The sequence below is a fragment of the Podarcis melisellensis genome, assembly GCF_964234715.1.
Source record: "Podarcis melisellensis genome assembly, chromosome: 15".
In the NCBI taxonomy this organism is placed as follows: Eukaryota; Metazoa; Chordata; class Lepidosauria; order Squamata; family Lacertidae; genus Podarcis; species Podarcis melisellensis.
In genome coordinates, this window is record NC_138532.1 from 6,763,713 (window position 1) to 6,783,731 (window position 20,019).

The window sequence follows — 20,019 nt, forward strand, 5'->3', positions numbered from 1 at the left end:
TAAGATATCATTGTGAAACCTGGCACAAGGGTTTCTGAGGTGGAAGTGATGGTCTTGGATGCCAGACACCATTTTGAGTCAAGGTGGCTGACCACATTAACCCTAAACATTAGCTCTCCCTCCCAAAAAGTTGATTTGAGGACAGAGCATGTACCCCCTGGGTCAGGACAGAGCCCTGGGTTGGTTTGTGCATGCATGTGTGCGCACAGCGCCCAAACTCAGAAATTACACTCTTACATTCTTCTCCTCCTCCTCCTCCTCCTTCTTCTTTCTCTCTATTGGTAAGCTGTGTTTGGATGGTATACTCAAGCAAGTAAGCATTAGCAGCAAACATTCATAATACAGTCATACCTCGGGTTGAATGTGCTTTGGGATGAGCGCATTCAAGTTGCGCTCTGCAGCAACCCGGAAGTAACGGGGCACGTTACTTCTGGGTTTCGCCACTCACACATGCACAGACGCTCAAAAATGACATCATGCGCATGCGCAGAAGCGCCTAAACGTGACCCGCAGACCTGGGTTATGTTTGCTTCTAGATGCGAACAGGGCTCTGGAACGGATTGTGTTTGCATCTAGAGGTACCACTGTACTAGAACATGGAGACATTGGTGGAAACTGAATGTTGGAAGATTCAGAACTGACAAAAGTAAGTATTCCTGCACGCAGCACACAGTGGAATTCGCTCCTGCAAGAGGTAGTGATAGTCACTATGACCCAAGGTCACTGGATGAACCAGTGATTGATTGATCCTAACTAGGCTCTAACAACTGCACCACACTCCTCCATGCAAAAGACTTCTGAAATAATTACGACAAGCTGAATTGGGACCCTTTGAAGGGTGTGTGTAAAAAAAATGGCACATTTTATGCAATGTGTTACTGGTATTCATGCAATGAAGAGGCCTGCCTGAAGGGCTGCTATGCAGAAGATGAGCAGATTAGAACTCAAGGACAACCAATGAATGCTGGACAATTCAGGACAGAGAGATGAAAGTACCTCTTCACACAGAGCTTAGCTAATTGATGGAATTCATTTCCACAGGAAATAATGATGGCCACCAACTTGGATGGCCTTAAAAGATGATTAGACAAATTCCTGGGGGAAAGGCTGTGTTCTGCCTCTACTAATGGGGGCACTTGGGTCCTGCTTGTGAACTTTCCATAGGCATCTGGTTGGCTACTGTGGGAACAGAATTCTGGACTGGATGGGACTTATAAAGCAGGGTTCGTCTTAGGCTGTTGAACATAATGTTCACCAGCGGCAAATAAGGGTCATTCTCTATGCCTGGGAGCAAAGATAACTACCTCCACTGACAATGGCCCTATCTGCACTATACATTTGAAGAAGCATCATACCACTTTAGTCAGTCATTGCTTCCTCCCCCCAAAAATCTGGGAACTGTAGTTAAGGGTGCTGAGAGTTGTTAGAAGACCTCTATCCTGCCCCTGGATCTACCTGTCTGGAATTTGGCAGCAGTGGCGTAGCGTGGGTTGTCAGCACCCGGGGCAAGGCAAGTAATTTGCGCCCCCTAACCCGTGGATTTGCGCCCCCTAACCCGTGGATTTGCGCCCCCTAACCCTAACCCCCAGATGTTGCGCCCGGTGCGGCCGGGCCCCCCTGCACCCCCCACCCTACGCCACTGTTTGGCAGGGTTAACCTTCTCTTTAGTTCGTTTGCTTTTGGACTCTCCTTGGAGGCATAGCCATGAGTTACCACACTGAACTGCTGCACTTCAGAATTTACCACTGCCCTAAGCATCAAAAAGTCTGATCTGGGTCTGATCAGGCCCAAATCCAGGCCATCCAATTGGATCTGAACTGAATCGGGAAGCTGCGGCTTGCACAGCCCTAACTTTCACACAATGACAAATAACTTTATACGGGGGTTTTCTTCCCCCTTTCTCCTTTGGTAGAGGAGAAGAGAGGGAGCAGTCCCAGAGAATCATGCATGCTGGATTTCACCAAGTGGACAATTTTCTATCCACTTCCTTACCTTGGAATGTTTGAGTGCAAATGCACATGGTACCCCAGGAAACAATTGTCTTACAGTTCCATGAGACAGAGGGTCAATGTGGGTTCTTCTGGAGGACTTTAAGCAAGTATTTTGGCACCACTGTTTGAGCAGAAGAAGGTGCAAGTGAAAGCTTCATTTGTCTTAGCCAGGCTGGGCCATGGCGACTCTTTCGGTTTTCCTTGATGTTCCATTAGCCAAAGCAGCAGACGTTCCCTTGGATGCGTACAGAGCAGATCCTTCACCCCAAAAGGTGTGCCTTGGCCATGCAGGTAGATTTCCTAGCCAAGCCTAGCTCCTTCCAACAATAATCTGTTTCAATAGGGAAGGTTGCACAGCTTAACTCCAATGTTGTCACAGGTGAGAAGAAACATTCAGTGACCATGGTGTTGTAGATGTGAGGCAAATAAGAGAATCAACCTCTGAGGTTAATGGCTTACTGTTTCTTAGCCACCCAGACGACTGTGATTTTGAGAGGCAAAAACATAAGACATATAGAGACATTGCCCTAAGCACTTTCCAGAGCACAAGAGGACAGGCCCCTGCTCCCAAGCGGCTTCCAGTCTAAAATTATAATGGGACGGATAGTGTAGATGCAACCAAGGAAGGGGAGCAGAGGGAAGCAATATGTGGTTGTTAAAGTTTCATGTGTGTTTAGTTCGTTCCAGTACTGCATGGGAAGTTGAGGGTTGAGCCAACAGAAAAGGTGGTGTCTGAGGAGGGCTTTGAGGGAAGCTAGCAGCCACAGGATGGCGGTGATGCCACGGGACGTGGGTGGCGCTGTGGGTTAAACCACAGAGCCTAGGACTTGCAGATCAGAAGGTCGGCGGTTCAAATCCCCGCAATGGGTTGAGCTCCCATTGCTCGGTCCCTGCTCCTGCCAACCTAGCAATTCGAAAGCATGCCAGTGCAAGTAGATAAATAGGTACCACTCCGGCTGGAAGGTTAATGGCGTTTCTGTGCACTGCTTTGGTTCGCCAGAAGCAGCTTAGTCATGCTGGCCACATGACCTGGAAGCTGTATGCTGCCTCCCTCGGCCAATAAAGCAAGATGAGTGCCGCAACCCCAGAGTTGGTCACGACTGGACCTAATGGTCATGGGTCCCTTTACCTTTAGCACTCACAGGAGTTCTGGGAGGGACTTCTGAGCATACAGACAGAAAGTGCAGAGCCTTCTATATTTTGATTTTATATCTGAGCACCCGCTTTCCAGCAGGGAAGTTAGCTGAAAGCAGCTCTGAGTGATTAACGAAGGATAAACCAATATAAAGAACACTTCCTAATTCAGAATACATATATATATATATATACACACACAACAACAAAGATTCAATAAGTACAATGAATGAACCAGAAGTATAATTCATATGCTAAACAAATCAAAACAATATCAGTTACATAAAAAATAAATCATATATTCCAGGAACATCAATCAGAATGCAGCATAAAACAAAACAAAAAAGCTCCACTAAGCAGGCCATTGCCGTGTCTCACCCAGGCCATTGCCGTGTCTCACCCAGGGGGAATACACACATCTCCCACCTCTCACCAGGGGTGGGGGGCAGGTTTGAGCAAGAGATTCTCACCCTAAGGCAGAAACCAATTCTCTGAGTGCAGCCAACCAGCAGGTGGACTAACTCCATATAGAGTTAGAGAAGGAGGTATTTTTTAAAGTATGCAACAGCCCACACCCCTCCTGTTTCCTACTCATCCACAACAGCAGGCTTTTGAGGGAACAGGAGAACTCTGGACCTGGGTTCAAATCCCCACTCAGCCATGCAGTTTGCCAGGTGTCCTTGGGCCAGTCCCTGCCTCTCAGCCTAACCTACTTTGCAGGGTTGTCATAGGGTAAAGTGGGGAGGGGGAGAGAACCGTATATGCTACCTTGAGGTCCTTGGAGGACAAGTGGGACCTAAATGAGTCAATAAACATAAGGGTGGTGGAGCTAGAGAAATGAGGGTCATCGGTCGGGCTGCATTAGGATGTGAAATTGAAAGTGAGGGTGCGAGTTCATGGAGAGATTTGAAGATAATGACAAAGAGCTTTGCGCTAGATCCAGGAGCCAACCAGAATGCAGTAGCAGAAAACGGAAAAGTGATGCATGTCATCAGAAGGGCAGGTGAATCTATCAATATCAGTTACTCTCAGTTTCTCATTTTCCCCAAACTTAAGTTCAGATTTCCACATTTTCGTTGAGATTTTTGTATTGTTTCAGAAAATATGAATTAGATAGGTTTGCCTTTAAATGCTAACTGGAGCAGATTTCATCCCCATCCCTAGTGATGTGAGAGGCACATAACTTTGGCAGCGGACGCAAGCTGCAAAGACACAAGGTGATTATCGAGAGAGAAAGAGAGGGCCATATTTTTTTCAATTGTCAACAAGATCAAATAATTTGGAACCTCCAAAGTCCTTTATGGATGCAGAACTGAAACACAGCATGACCAAGCGCATGGGTGTGCCCTCCTGTTTTTGCCTCTGAAATGTTGGTGGGTACAGCTTACATCAGCACTGCCTTTCTTTCCAGGCTGCCAGACAGATCTGGAGGAAGTCTGGATCCCACCAGTGGTAAAACGAATCCTGCTTCAAATTCCTGAGGACCCAACACTGAACCACGAATACCTCCCACAGCTTGGAATTTGGGAATTCACCCGAGCAGCCATGGAGCTAGCTATCGGCAAGGACAGCCACGCTCTCCTAGACAACAGGGTAACAGCTTTTATCAGCAATAGCAGCTAAATTAGAAGTCAGCTCCGTGCTAATTAAGCCATTCTGTACACAAATTAACCCTGTGTTTATCCTGTACCTTAGCTTCACTTATGTGGTCCTTCTGTCTAGAGATGTTGGAGAATTATGACAAAAACAGAACTGGGAGCTGCAGCGGAACACGGCAAATGGAAGTTGATGCCTTCTTAAATCCCTACTCTTGCCTCGTCTTGACTTACCCCAAACTTTCCTTTGTAAATAGGCATGTGGTGTTCAGACAAATGGTGGAACCGGAGCCTTGTGGATTGGAGCTGAATTTCTGCACCATTGGTACAAGCCCAGCTACTGCACAGCTCCAGCAACTGTTTTGATCGCCGCACCCCACTTAGGTATATAAACTGTTGTTGTTTTCCCAGTACCACTTTGATGCCTCGCCCTACAGTTGAAGCTGCAAGCCCATGGGAAATGTTGCTGTGATTTAAAAAAGAATCCCAATCTGTAGCAGCACCAGCCACACAGAAAACATAATCTAGAGGACACACTCACACTATATGTTTAAATAATAATATAATAATAATTTATTATTTATACCCCGCCCATGTGGCTGAGTTTCCCCAGCCACTCTGGGCGGCTCAACACTTTTTAATCAAGTGTTAAAAACAATACAGAATTAAATATTAAAAACTTCCCTAAAGAGGGCTGCCTTCAGATGTCTTTTAAAGATAGGATAGATGCTTATTTCCTTCACATCTGAAAGGAGGGCGTTCCACTGGGCGGGTGCCACTACCAAGAAGGCCCTCTGTCTGGTTCCCTGTAACCTCACTTCTCACAATGAGGGAACCGTCAGAATGCCCTCGGCGCTGGATCTCAGTGTCTGGGCTGAATGATGGGGGTGGAGACACTCCTTCCGGTATACAGGACCGAGGCCGTTTAGGGCTTTAAAGGTCAGTACTCCAATACCACTTTTAAAACTTATTGCTTCCCCCCGAAGAATTCTGAGAGCTGTTCCATGCTACCCAACAGTCCTGCTTTGAGTGAGATATCCCAGATTCACAGTAGCTGCCCCGGCTTCTGTTTAAAATCCTGGATTACTCACCTCCTCATCCTCGTCCTCTGGGGCAGCCACAGCAGCCTCCACAACCTTCTCTGCCACTGCTGTACTCCCAGAAGCGGGCACAGCACATCCGGAAGTACACCTCTGAAAGCAGGCACACCAATTCTGGTGGCCAGGGAGAGGCCAACTAGGCTCAAAGATTGGAGCGAAGATCAGGTGGATGGGTGGGGGTGAGAAAGAGCGTGGAGATTGGGCAGGGGCTGGGCGAAAGAGTGGTGAGCTGAGGCAGGGAGGGCGTGGGAGGGGTGTTCTGCTTTGCCGCCCTGACATGTTGGATGGTATGTAGTTCAATAAGGGTGCTGAGAACATGTAGGAGACCCCTGTTTAGAGCTGCAGAGTTTTGGACTGTATTGTGACAGTCAATCTCTCTTCTCAGGAAACTCAGGAAATTGTAACTCTCAAAGAGGAACAACTCTCAGCACCCTTAATGAATGGCAGCTCCCAGAATTCTTTGGGGGAAGCCATGACTGTTTAAAGTGGTATTGTTGTTGTTTTGTCGTTTAGTTGTGTCCGACTCTTCGTGACCCTATGGACCAGAGCACGCCAGGCACTTCTGTCTTCCACTGCCTCCCACAGTTTGGTCAAACTCATGTTTGGTCAAACTCATAAAGTGGTATTATATTGCTTTAAATGCATGCTGTGCATATGGCCAGAGTCTTACAGCTTTGCGAGATGAGGCAGGAGCCTCACTGTCATCACATCCAAGCACCCACTGCAATTCAGCTAAGGGAGATTTAGCTCCTAAATCAGGCCATTACAGCTGCCTCCAAATTTGAGATGATACTGGATATCATGTCCTACCATGGGCTTTGCTTAGGCTGCTGGACCCCATCAGACTCACTTGACAGTGGCAGCCAGGAACACTCCAAGAAGTTGCCATTTTAATTTCCCACAATGCCCCAGGACACCCAAAACCATATCATTACAGGGCATTGGAGGAAATGAATACAGAGAATTGCAGCCCAGCTGTCCTTGACATGGGGGCCCCTGGGCAGATGTCAATGTTGGTAGGCACTGGACCCCTGGCAGTTGCCCTAGGAAGCTCCAAGCCAATGTATCTCATGTACATATGAAGCTGCTTTAGACTGTTAATCCATCTGTCCTGGTATTACCTACTCTGACAATATTGCAAAGTGTTGGCCAAGACCTCTGAATGCCTGAGATGAATGACAAGTTGACCCTCCCAATATAATTTCGCATGCAGAAGCTAACCAGACTGGCACCTGGATCCTACTTCAACACTGCCTGGCTTCATCACATCTGAGGGCAGTATGCTGACAATTCTGCCTAATGATGGAGCCGTCCCTGACACTGAGTATATCTAAATGGACTCAGGCAGAGGTCTTTCCCAGCCCTTCTTCCTGACATCATTTAATTAGAGAATGAATCTTGGGCCATCTGCATTCAAGCATGTGCTCTACCACTGAACTCTGCCCCGTTCCTCATGTGAGTGCATCCCTCATTTTCAACAAAAAAACAAAGCTGGCACAAAACAAAGCTCCCACAAGCTTCCCCCTCCTATCTTTTCAGACAATCTTGGTTGCATATTCCAAGTTGCTGGCTTTTCAGACATCCGTTCTTACCACTACTGGGATCCCATCAAATTGACTGTTGACACGGAAGGGTTCCTGGAGGACCTGCAGGTAATGTCCTGAGAATAAAGGACTACTGTACTTGATCAGCCAGAGCTAGAGATGGCACCATGTATGGTTAACAGAGAACCAGGGCATCAATAGTACCAAATAGTATGGGAAACAGCCTTATTAGAAAAATTAAACAATAAACTGAAACTGACACGGGGACAAATGGAAGAAGACGCCTTCACCCCGGTATGGTTCCCTTTTATCACATACACAGCCCAACAAAACAACGACAAGAATCCACCAACAGCATATGAAGCAATATAGCTAACCTGATTCAAAACCACCCACCCACCCCACTCACACATGAAAACAAAGTTCACCACAGCCAATCACAATCAAACAACCACATCCTAGGCCAACCCCAACCTCTCTCACCACCAAAGGAACCCAAGTCAATAGTCAGGAGAACCTGCACATGTGATGCTGACACAAAACACCACACATACATTAAGTAAAATAGACAAGACCTGCCAAGGAAAACAAAGTATTTATGTATGCAACAACAGCGGCAGGATTCTTGTTAGCACAAGGATGGAAGAATGAGGAAACCCTGACAAAAGAACAGTGGCAAGAGAAATTGATGAACTACGCAGAATTGGCTAAACTGACATACAAACTGCGAGATAAGGACAACTGTGACTTCAAAGAAGAATGGGAACTTTTCACAAATTACTTAAAAAGACAACAAAATGAATTGGACTCCTTGGCAGGTTTTGAATAAACATACACAAATTTATTGATTGACAACATGGTAGATAGATAATGTAAGGATTCGTATACGGTAATTCTATAACACGCAGAGAATAATATGTGCTGAGAAATCAGAGGGAAGTCTCTGGGGGAGGGGAGGGGAGGGAGGGTTTAGGGGTAGGGAAAATAATGAATATGATATGTTGTTATGTTGAAATTGCTAATAAAAACATTTATATAAAAAAAGTAAAATAGAAACATCGCCACGGGACTCCACCCCCCTCACCATGGCCCCCTCCACCTCTCTCCCCCTTTTCTTCCTAATGTAACACTAATGTCTCAACGAATGAAACTGATCTGTAGAAAATATAACTTGAAAAAAGAGACATTGCACATACTTTTGTAAACCAAGAAATCTTTAATAAATAATATGTTAAACAAAGAAACAAACAAAACAGAGAACCAGAGCACCAGGCTGGAAAAGGTAACCTATTACTGACTTTATCTTCCTACTTGCAGCCTCTAATTCCTTGCACTACCTACTAGTCCTAGTGTTCAAACAGCTAAGATATCAGGTGCAGTAGCAAGAGCAGCGGTGGCTAACTCCCAGTTCAAGGGTCTGTTTCACCCCCTCACCCAAAGAATTTTTTCTGGGGCCCAGCACTGGCAAAAAGAAAAGAAAAATGTAAAGTAGGCACAACACTGTCATGGTCAGAGCTCAGGGAGGCCTGATGGGGTCCAAATCACCCCTTCCTCTCCTTATGTTGGCCATTTAATTAGCACAGGTGTGGAGAGGAACTGTTGGTATGTGGCCCCCGGAGGATGGGTCAAAGGTGAAAGTGGCCCTCAACACGGAAAAGTTTAGCAAGCCCTGAGCTAGAATGTTGGGTTGGAAGGGAATGTAGGAAACTTAGGTAGAATTTTCTGCTCATTTATGAAGCTTGACTGGGTACCCACTGACAAGTAACTCTAGCCTGGCCTACAGGGATGGTGTGTGCACTCTGACCCCTGCAGAGGAAGGGCAGGATGCAAATGTAATTGATTAAATAAATAAATACAGCCTCCTTCCTGCAGCAGTGCCCACCCAGTTGTCAACAGAACACAGGAAGCTGTGTCATCTAGCCTAGTATTATCTACCCTGGCTGAGCCTCAGTCGGAAGTCTTCCTCATTGTCTGCCTCCTGATGCTGCTAAGAGATGCTCGGCCTTGAAAAAGGCCTATAACTGAGTGAAGGAGGCAGCTGCCTTACACACAGAAGGTCCCAAGTTCAATCCCCAGCATCTCCAGGTAAGGCTGGAAAAGACCCTTGGCTGAAATCATGGAAATTGGTTTCAAGTAAGCATAGACCATACCAGTTATGGGCTCATCCACATGCCCCCTTCCCCTGGGAAGACCTAATTGTTATCACTGAATCAGAGCAAACATCATTTTTCCCAGATGGAGGTTGTCTCTGACCTTGTGCCAAAAAGTGTGGGTTTTTTCCTGGGAGGAAACGATGGGGCGGGAAGAAAACCTCTCAGACCCACACTTTCTAACCTCAGGGCAAATGCAAGTCTAAATGAGCCCTGAGATGAGTATAAAGCAGCCCCCTTTGTTCCTTTGTAACACGGGACCTCTTGTAAGCAACACATGTATTCTGACACTGAGCTATAGTGTCGTGCCCCTCACACTCATCTGCCTGATACAAACCATCGCTCCTGTTCTGTGTCCCTAGCATTTTGTAATCAGTAGCGCACTGCTTCTGAATGTGAAGGTTTTATACTTAGGAATGATAGCAACAGCCATTGATAAACCATAACATTTGCCTCAGGCAATCCCAGTTTTCTTCCCAGACTTCTCCCCCACCCAACATCTATGACCCCCAGTGTTTCCAATCAACATAAGGTGTTGACTGAAGGATTGGTTTGCTTTCAGGACGCACCAGAAGGCTCCATCGTATTCCTGCATGCTCCTGAGGAAACTGGCTTGACACCCAAGCAGTGGGAAGAAGTTGCAGCAGTGATGGAGGTAAATATAGGAATCCACTAGAGAGGCCAATGACTGGACAGACCAGGAATATGGAAGTTGCAGCCCTCCTAATGTTCTTGGAGTCAAACCACTTTAAACAGGCATGGCTACAATCCTGGGAACTGTAGCTTGTTAAGAGTGCTGAGAGTTGTTAAGAGACTGCTGTTCTCCTCAAAGAGCTACCATTCTCACAGTTCTCTGGGAAGAGGGATCGATTGTTAAAACACTCTGGGAACAGTAGATCCATTAGTGGAATAGAGGTCTCCTAACGACTCTCAGCAGCTTAACAAAGTAAAGTTAGCAGAATTCTTTGGTGGTGGAGAGGGTGCTGTGACTGTTCAAAGTGGTATGATCAGGCACAGGCAAACTCGGCTCTCCAGATGTTTTGGGACTACAACTCCCATCATCCCTGACCACTGGTCCTGTTAGCTAGGGATGATGGGAGTTGTAGTCCCAAAACATCTGGAGAGCCAGAGTTTTCCTATGCCTGAGTATGATGCTGCTTTAAAGGCATAGGACATATGGGGCCCATCTGATAGTGGGAAAATGGAAATTTATTGGGGAAAGGGGCATGGTGTAGAGTGGAGTGGTTAGAATCCTGGGGAGAAGCAATTGATACCCAGTTTGCTGCAGGTCCCACTTGTGAAAAAAGATAATGTGCAAGTATATCCCATGCTTCACTGCAAATAATTATGCCATCCCCACTTCCAAGAAGTGAGATGTTTTAGGGCAGAGCTTTAGGGTTTTTCTTTTTCTTTCAGTGAGTGGACACTTAAGAGACTTCAACTCTGTTTGTAACACTGGCTTGATTTACAAATTTACAAGCAAATCACAGCGGAGTCAAAACAGACCCTCCTCCAGCAGGCTGCACATTCACCAGAGACTACATCCCAAAATCCTTCCCTTTCCCTTCCATTAAAAAAACAAAAAACCCTGCTGCCTGCCTGTTTTCCCCATGCACATTCTGAGATCCCACCTTGCAGGTGAATTGTGCATTCGGGAAATAACATCAAGCCATTAGGAGGAACATTAAGCTTCCTTAGTCAAATCCTAGACACTCATCAGAACGCACTTTTAGGCAGCCTTGTAAATAAGACCATAAAAGTCACTAGCCTGCCCAAAAGAACAACACAAAACCTCTATTCTGCTGGAGCTCCAGTCCTCTTACAGCAGCCTGCTATATTTTTGTGCTAGGCATGGAGAATGGGGCTTCCCTGTTCTGATAGCAAATTTGCTTTGTATGCTGGGCTACAGAGAAGGAACAGAGTGCTCCATCCATCCTCCTTTAGCTCCCTCCCTCACTTCTATGGAATTCCGTTTACTCACCCACAAGCAATTCCTTGTCACAATTGCCAGGCTAGTGTTTCAATGCAAAGCTGTTTTTAGGTAAACCCATAGCTATAGTTCACAATAATGTCGGCCAAATTCACAATGCACCTGTTTCTTCTCTCTTCCCACCTCTTTTGGGTCCTTAGAAAAAGCACCTCTTCCCCTTTTTCGACATCGCAGCTCAAGGACTGGCTTCAGGAAACTTGGACAAGGATGCCTGGGCGGTGCGGCATTTTGTAGCAAAGGGATTTGAGCTTCTGTGTGCCCAGTCTTTTTCCAAAATGTTTGGCCTATACGGTAGGACTCTAATGGTCACACTAAGTGGGTCCGAGGCAGACCAAGCATCTTGGGGGAGGGCAGTGGAATCACAAGAAACCCCCTTCAAGTTGAACGGCAAAAGCATGCATAAGAGGATTGTGGGATCATCCCAGGTAATGTTGTCCCCTATCACTGTATCAGGAACCTGTGTTACATTGCTGTGTGCTTTGATGATGATGATGATGATGATGATGATGATGATAATAATAATAATAATAATAATAATAATAATAATAATAATTTATTTACACCCCACCCATCTGGCTGGGCTTCCCCAGCCACTCTGAACGGCTTCCAACAAAATATTAAAATACAGTAATGCATCAAACATTAAAAGCTTCCCTAAACAGGGCTGCCTTCAGATGTCTTCCAAAAGTCTGGTAGTTGTTGTTCTCTTTGACATCTGGTGGGAGGGCGTTCCACAGGGCAGGTGCCACTACTGAGAAGGCCCTCTGCCTGGTTCCCAGTCACTTCACTTCTCGCAGTGAGGGAACCGCCAGAAGGCCCTTGGCACTGGACTTCAGTGTCTGGGCAGAACAATGGGGGTGGAGACGCTCCTTCAGATATACTGGACCTTTCCCTTGCATTGATGGCATGATGCAGGACTAGGCAGCACAGCTCTGCAGCCCCCTTGCATATGTTCTCAGTGCATGTGTCTGTTTGTCACTTGCATTTAAAACCTACCCGTCATCATGGGGACCCAGGAGCTGTAAGATAAATCAGGTGTCACATAGTTGGGAAGGCTGCCTGGAAGTCCATGACTGCTCTGAAAAGAGATCATACCTATACTTAAACACTAGAGGTCCTCAAAGACAAGAGAAAGGAGTTCAGAAATTATTGAGTATCAATGAGTGCACTCACTCCGAGTTATTCTCTTCTTTTTCTGGTAGTAATCCTAGACTTCAGCTTGCTACATCAATGCCCAGTTTATATCACATTTATGCTTGTGATGACTTTATGGAGTGGTTTAAAAATCCACTCCTATTGTGTGCCATCCAAAAGCGCTTCCAAAATTGGATTGAATGGCAGGGGTAAAAACTGACTGATGCTCTTCAGGAACTAATCACATAGGAGAAGAGCCGTAGCTCAGTGGGAGGGCATTTGCTTTGCATGCAGAAGGTTTCAGGTTCAATCCCCAGCTTTTCCGATTTTGGCTAGGAATGTCCCCCACCTCGAGCACTGGGGAGTCACTGAGAGTGTAGATTTCGGTTTATTAAATCCCACCACAAAAAGCCCCAAAGTGATTTTACAACCAGTATAAAAATCCAATGATAAAAATGCACAAGCATATTAAAAATAATAATCATAATGCAGACTTCTAATCACTGGTCCTGCTCAGTGCCCAGTAAATCCAGTGGAGTAACGTGGGGGGTGCAGGGGGGCCGGCCGCACCGGGCGCAACATCTGGGGGGGCACACTCGCACTCGCAGCTCTCTGCCCCTACCTGGCTCACTCACTCTCTCTCACTGCAGTGCTGGCTGTGCGAATCCGATCCAAGCCGCCGGGTCGCCGCCCACTGTGGAGGGGGTGGGTGCCAGGCGTGCGGTGCGGAGAGAGAGCGAGGGACTATCTGGGGGAGGGACAGTGCAGCAGCCGCCCAGCGAAGCGCTGAGCGCGGGAGAGAACCACACCAGACCAGACCAGGCAGCAGCAAGAAGAAGCTGGCAGCGGCGGCAGGTTAGGGGTTAGGGGGCACAAATTACTTGCCTTGCCCCGGGTTAGGGGGTGCAAATTACTTGCCTTGCCCCGGGTTAGGGGGCGCAAATTACTTGCCTTGCCCTGGGTGCTGACAACCCACGCTACGCTGCTGAGTAAATCAAAACCCTGCCTGCCATAAGTGGGCCTCTCTGGGGAAAGCCTTTCATCTATATCGAGCTATTATAGAAAAGGTATGTTCTCTCATTGCCACTCTCTGAATGTCCTTCAGAGGTGGCATACAGAGAAGGGGCTCAGGTGACGATCTCAGGGTCCAGACAGGTTCATATGGTGAAAGTGTAGACAACCGCATGCCTGATGGTCCTGAGTGGACTGACTCACTGTTCCTATATTCCTTTGAAAGCTTGGGTGGGTTGTCCTCTGGACTGGCAGCCTCAGGGATACTCCCTGCAACTCCCACCAGCCCCAGCAATTTCTGAAGTGTAGTCTGAAGCTGTTCTGTGTGGGGAGAGCTGGCTGCCTAGGCATGTAATTGATTCGTATACAATTGATTTGTCAACGCCATCTTCAATATGCCCTGTTCCCTTTTGCTATTATTTCATGCAGAGGAGCGGGTTGGAAATCTCATTGTGGTGACGAAAAACAACCAGACACTGATCAGAATCCAGTCCCAGCTGTCCAAGCAAATATGCATGACGTGGTTTAGCCCCACCAGCTTGGGGGCAAGGGTCATTGCAATGGTGCTGACCAGCCCTGCACTGCTGTACGAGTGGTAAGAAGGAAGGCAGGTAACTCCGCGGTCGGGGCTTGTATTGGGCAAAAAAAGCAATTGTCTGCTGCTGTTTTGTGAATATTTTGATGCACCTGCAATGAAGATATTTCCCAAAATAGTTTTGCACAATTGCTGTGAGTGGAAAAAGGCAACAGGAAAGAGGGAGATCAGCAACTGAGACAAGGGCTGAATAAATATTCTGCAGGCACCAGTGCTATAATAGCATTCAGTGCAGGAGTGAGGAGCCGGCAGCCCTCTGGGCTCCATTTCCCATCAGTCCCAGCTAGTGTGGTTGCAAGGGGTGCCAACTATTATCAACCGTTTTATTTGCCTGGACATTTAAAATGTTGGCTATGCTGTTGGTTTGCTCTGTTGTGTTAACTGGTTCATAAACTGTTTTATTGATTGTTTTGTTCTTATTGCATTATTGCATTTTGTCTTGGTATGGTTGGTTTAGTCATGCCTGTAATATTCTGCCCTGGTGCCCTTAAGGATGAAGGGATGATCGGGAACATTTAAAAGCACTCAGAGATCTCATATACAGATTGTATCATTAGTATCAAAAATTAGGGTTGTCCACTCGTCAAAAGAAATCAGGAATGATTAATTTATGGGTGGTTGACTGGTTCATCCATCCACTCTTTAAATCTGCATAGATGCCTATACATAAGACCAGCTGCTAAAGCAAAAAAAGTCTCTTTCTTTTTTAGAGGATTCATGGACATGTCACAGCAGGCACTACTGTGAAAGGAGAAATGCCTCATTCTTAAAATCTATAGATGTCTAGACCCAGGGGTTGGTTTGATTCTGGTTTGATATCGTAATTTGTATGGATTGCTCAAACCACAGTTTCTTGATATGGATATCAAAAGGAAACTGTGGTTTAACTGAACATTGAATTAAAGCATGAAAGCGAAGGGAGGAAAGAAATAATGTGGGAGTATGTGAACGCATGACTCATTCCTAGTTCAACAAACTAAAGTTTGTTGGGCTGTGAGCGTTATGTCTGAACCAGACTTCGCAGCTGTTTTGAGGAGAGGGGGGGGGAGGGGATCTCATGCCATATCTTTTCTATCCCTGTCCTCAGGAAACAGAGTCTGCTGAAACTAGTAAAGAGAATTATGCTGATTAGAGAAAAACTGAAGGAAAAGCTGCGTATCCTGGGGACACCGGGTTCCTGGGAACATATCACAGCCCAATCAGGAGTCAATAGCTTTGTCGGGCTCCTCCGTATGTATCCAATAAGCCTATTCTCTTGCCAGTGGAAGCTGGTCCATTAGGGCAAATGGGTCACTGCTCCATCACTTTGGTCTGCCACCACCTGCCTGCCTCCTTACTTACAACCAGTCCAGAGGCTGGAGGGAGTGGCTATCTGCTTCCCCCTCCTTTGACTCAGTGTTGGCCTTGTAGAACTCAGCAGAGAGGAGGATTTGTGTGGACAAATCTAGAATTAGTTGGCTCTGCCTGTCATTGGCTCTTGCTCTGTCTACTGTTCACCTCCCTGCCTTCCTCCCTACAATGCCCAAAGGGCACCAGCCGCCCTTGGCGTGGTCTGTTTACCTGGGAGTAACTTCCATCTCACATCTCTAAACTGCCCTTAAGAATTAGAACTCAAATAACATGTGTTGAGGAGGGGAAATCACAGCCTCTGCACTGTTTTCTATATGCTTTTTAAAAGGAGGAAGTTGGAGGTGCAACAAACCATTGCAGCGTGAAGTGCTTTTGTTCAGGGTTTCAGTCTCTCCTGTTTGTCCCCCTTCCCCTGGTTTTCTGTTTTGTTCCCCAGCAGTGAGTCGTAATTCTGTAGCCACTGAGCACGCTCATTGAGCTGTTTCCCAGTCCCCCCCCCCCCGGCTACTCTGTTCCCATCCACTGCCCCACCTGTCTCCCAGATCATTCCCTATTTCCTCCTACTCTCTTGGTCATTCCCCTTTCTGTTCAGCTGCTCAGATGCCAGTCTGCAAACCAAAACAAATTTGGTCCCCATCCCTAGCAGAACATCAGTTATGGTGGTTGTGCATGTCAGTGGGAAGCCTGAGTGCGCCAGATTCCTACTGAGATTGAGAGTCTATATACACGTGTGACTTCCTGGCTCACATACCAGTCACAGGGCAGAGCCACCAGAAGGTGGAGGTGAAGTCTCCACACCTGCCTATAAGAGATCTTGGGATGGGGGCCCATGATCTCACTTCCATCTCTAACTTTTGTTTATGTTCAAGGGATAGAATCAGAGGTTTAAAGTAATTTGGGGGGTGGGGAATCATCCCCCAGACCTGCAGATTTCACCCCGAAAACATGTATTGAGGTGTACAGGTAAAGGTAAAGGGACCCCTGACCATTAGATCCAGTCGTGGCCAACTCTGGGGTTGCGGCGCTCATCTCGCTTTATTGGCCGAGGGAGCCAGCGTACAGCTTCTGGGTCATGTGGCCAGCATGACTAAGCCGCTTCTGGCGAACCAGAGCAGCACACGGAAATGCCGTTTACCTTCCTGCTGGAGCGGTACCTATTTATCTACTTGCACTTTGAAGTGCTTTCGAACTGCTAGGTTGGCAGGAGCAGGGACCGAGCAACAGGAGCTCACACCATCGCGGGGATTCAAACCGCCGACCTTCTGATCGGCAAGTCCTAGGCTCTGTGGTTTAACCTGCAGTGCCACCCGCGTCCCTCCCGTGTTGGATTGAGGTGGATGCTTTTAATATGCGAGTCATGCTTCAAAATGTTTTCATTCTAAACAAATTGTGGCTCCACAAAGTCACGATTCATGAATGATTACAAAAGCTTTGGATTCCGCACTAATTAAATTTCCCAATTAGCTAGCTGTATTAGAGTTAAATAAGAAATTGAAACGTCCACTTCGTTCAGACTGGGCATGGAAATGAAGCAAGTTCTCCAGTTCAGAGATGATCTGAGTGAATAGGCAGAATCAGGAGAATGGCAGGACCATTTAAAAAAACAAAATAAGTTGCATTAATGGTTTTATTGTTTCTGTGTCTGCTGCCTGGAATCCTTTGGGAGGAAGGGTGAGATATAACTTTTTAAACATCATCATCATCCATTACACTGGGGATGGGAAATTCTCGAAGCTGCAGATTTGCATCACATCAGCCCTAAACTCTGTAGCCATTCAAGCTAAGTAAACATGTGTGCATTATTTGTATGCATGCTTTATTTGCATCCCGTGTGTTTCGTAATTCTTTTGAGGTTGTTTGCACTGATGCGCCTTTTGATCATAGCTGGTTTTATGCCCAGGCCAATATTGTTACTTATTTCCTGCCAGCTTCCCAGGTGGATTTCCTGGCGCAGCACAAACATATCTACCTCCTTGCAAACAAGCAGATCAACATCTGCAGCATCAATTCAAAGAACCTGGACTATGTCGCACGGAGCATCCATGAAGCAATTGTGACCACGATCCCTCAAATCCAAAGTGAGCTCGTGGAGAGGTCGAGTGAGAGCCATGAACCTTCAAGAGAGTCCACCTGAATGATTTTTTAATAGGTGCAATAAAACTTTGTTTTGCAAAGCCTATTTATAAGATTTGATCAAAGGTTTTTGTTTGGACTTCAAGCCATGAAAAATTTCTAAAAACATAATCTCCCATTCCGGATGCAAAATGTCAACCCAGCCACCGTTGATCATTAAAACAATCTGTCATGCTTTACTACAAAGACATCAAAAGCCACCTTTTCAGTTACGTATTTGTTAGCTAATTTAAACAACAAAGCCCCTTTTCTAGATTTGATTGCTTTGCATCACTTTCAAACTACAAGTGATAATTGCTGCACATAGAAAACAACATGGCAGAATGAAGGCTCTGTTTAGATCTGTTCCCCCCTGACATCTAGATTTTTAGGTGGCGGGTCAGAGAATGACCTAAAGGTCTCTAGTACAACCCCCTGTTGATGCAGGAGATCCAAAGCTGCAGCATCCCTGATGTGACCATCCAGGCTCTTATTGGAAACCTACTGAAGAGGAGTAAACTGTTGGAATTCTGCCAGGTCAGAGGTATGTGCCACAGCTTAGGCACCGGCAGATATTCCTTGGCGACCTCCCCGCTGCTACACTGCTGATAAGCAGCCGAGGTCTCGGCGATTCTTCTCAGATGTGTGAGAGGAACACACCGTTCTTCCTCTCTCCCCTTTGGTGTCCCCCAGGGAGGGGAAAGAAGCAGACAGAAATCTATTTACATCTTTTATTCCTGTCTTTCATAACAGTACAGAGAAAACATGTCTGCACTCCATAGCAGTTAGAATAGACTCCACCCATGTACTTCCAGTACGGGTCATATGACACACACACTGAGCTAACATCCGGTGCTCAGTATAGAATGGACTGCCCCTTTGTTCCCATGGCAACAGTCACAAACATCCTGCCTGGCTTTCCAGCCACAAGCAGCTGACTGAGCTGCTAGAGCCTTTGCTTGCAGCAGCTTTGGTGCTTTATAATAACATAAACCACCTCCCAAGGCAAACTGTCCCACACAGCTTGTACCATCAAGAAGTTATTCAGAAAGTTTAATCAAAAACCCCTGTTCTTGCCATTTGAACAATATTTGTTCAGATCCTGACCTTTGGAGCAACAGCAATCGACTTTGCTCCATCTACCATGTCACAGCACTTTATGAAGATGACTATCATATCACCAATTAAGACATCTTTTATCCAGGTTGACCATAACCTGTGACTTCGACCTTTCTTAATAGGGCATAGTGTCCATGCTCTTCATCATGTTTGTCACCCTCCTGTGGACGCAATCTAGCTTCTCTGTGTTCTTAAATATCTGTGCAGAGAACTGAACACAGTACAGTGATTAAAGATTATCTGCACTTACCTTTCCTCTGCATTTTCCAGACATGGCTCACACTTTAAAGCTCTGTGTCCAAGTGCCACACTATTAATGGGGAGGGGGGAGCTGGGACTGCACACCCTTTAGTACTCCCAGAAAAAAAGCACTGCTTGTAGTCCTAATCCCACTTACCTGGACGTAAGGATGGACAAATCTGCCATTTTATTCTCTAATGAAATTTAGGGATACAGTGGTACCTCGGGTTAAGTACTTAATTCGTTCCAGAGGTCCATACTTAACCTGAAACTGTTCTTAGCCTGAAGCACCACTTTAGCTAATGGGGCCTCCCACTGCCGCCGCACAATTTCTGTTCTCATCCTGAAGCAAAGTTCTTAACCCAAGGTACTATTTCTGGGTTAGCGGAGTCTGTAACCTGAAGCGTATGTAACCTGAAGCGTATGCAACCCAAGGTACCACTGTACAGTGATACCTCTGGTTGCGAACGGGATCCGTTCCGGAGGCCAGTTTGCAACATGAAAAGAGTGCAACCCACAGCGGCACATCTGCGCACGCATAGGTTGCAATTTGCCGCTTCTGCGCATGCACATGACATCGTTTTGCGTGTCTGCGCATGTGCGAGAGGCAAAACCTGGAAGTAGCCCTTTCTGGTACTTCCAGGTCACTGTGGGACGTAACCTGAAAGAACGTAACATGAAGCAAACATAACATGAGGTATGACTGTACTTTGTTACCACAGAATCACAGAATTGTAGTGTTGGAAGGGACCTCAAGGGCAGCGGTGGAGCGAGCCGATTGGGTGCCTGGGGCGGTGCATGTGCCCTGTGCCCAGGGACGGGGCCAGCCACCTGTGGGGCAGGGCCAGCCGGGGCAGGGGGGCCTCCGGAGTCTGCCTGCCTCCTCCCACTCAGCCGCCCTCCAGCTGAGGGGGAGGCGGCAGGCGGACCATTCTACTATTGAACAGCTTTTAC

General features: G+C 46.7%; 1 protein-coding gene across 3 annotated transcripts; it reads left to right on the forward strand.

The window, feature by feature from the left end:
- Positions 1-2,064: 2,064 nt before the first annotated feature.
- GOT1L1 (glutamic-oxaloacetic transaminase 1 like 1) lies at positions 2,065-17,768 on the forward strand. 3 transcript variants are annotated; one of them, XM_081889690.1, is made up of 9 exons: positions 2,065-2,282; positions 4,537-4,718; positions 4,978-5,104; positions 7,360-7,472; positions 10,077-10,169; positions 11,645-11,795; positions 14,079-14,244; positions 15,332-15,474; positions 17,523-17,768. In XM_081889690.1, exons 1-9 carry the CDS (start codon positions 2,171-2,173, stop codon positions 17,726-17,728), a joined length of 1,293 nt encoding a protein of 430 aa, XP_081745816.1. In that variant the 5' UTR covers positions 2,065-2,170; the 3' UTR covers positions 17,729-17,768. The 3 variants fall into 3 exon arrangements, with proteins under 3 accessions (XP_081745816.1, XP_081745817.1, XP_081745818.1); XM_081889692.1 differs by having other exon boundaries at positions 2,234-2,370; XM_081889691.1 differs by lacking the exon at positions 15,332-15,474.
- Positions 17,769-20,019: the final 2,251 nt, after the last annotated feature.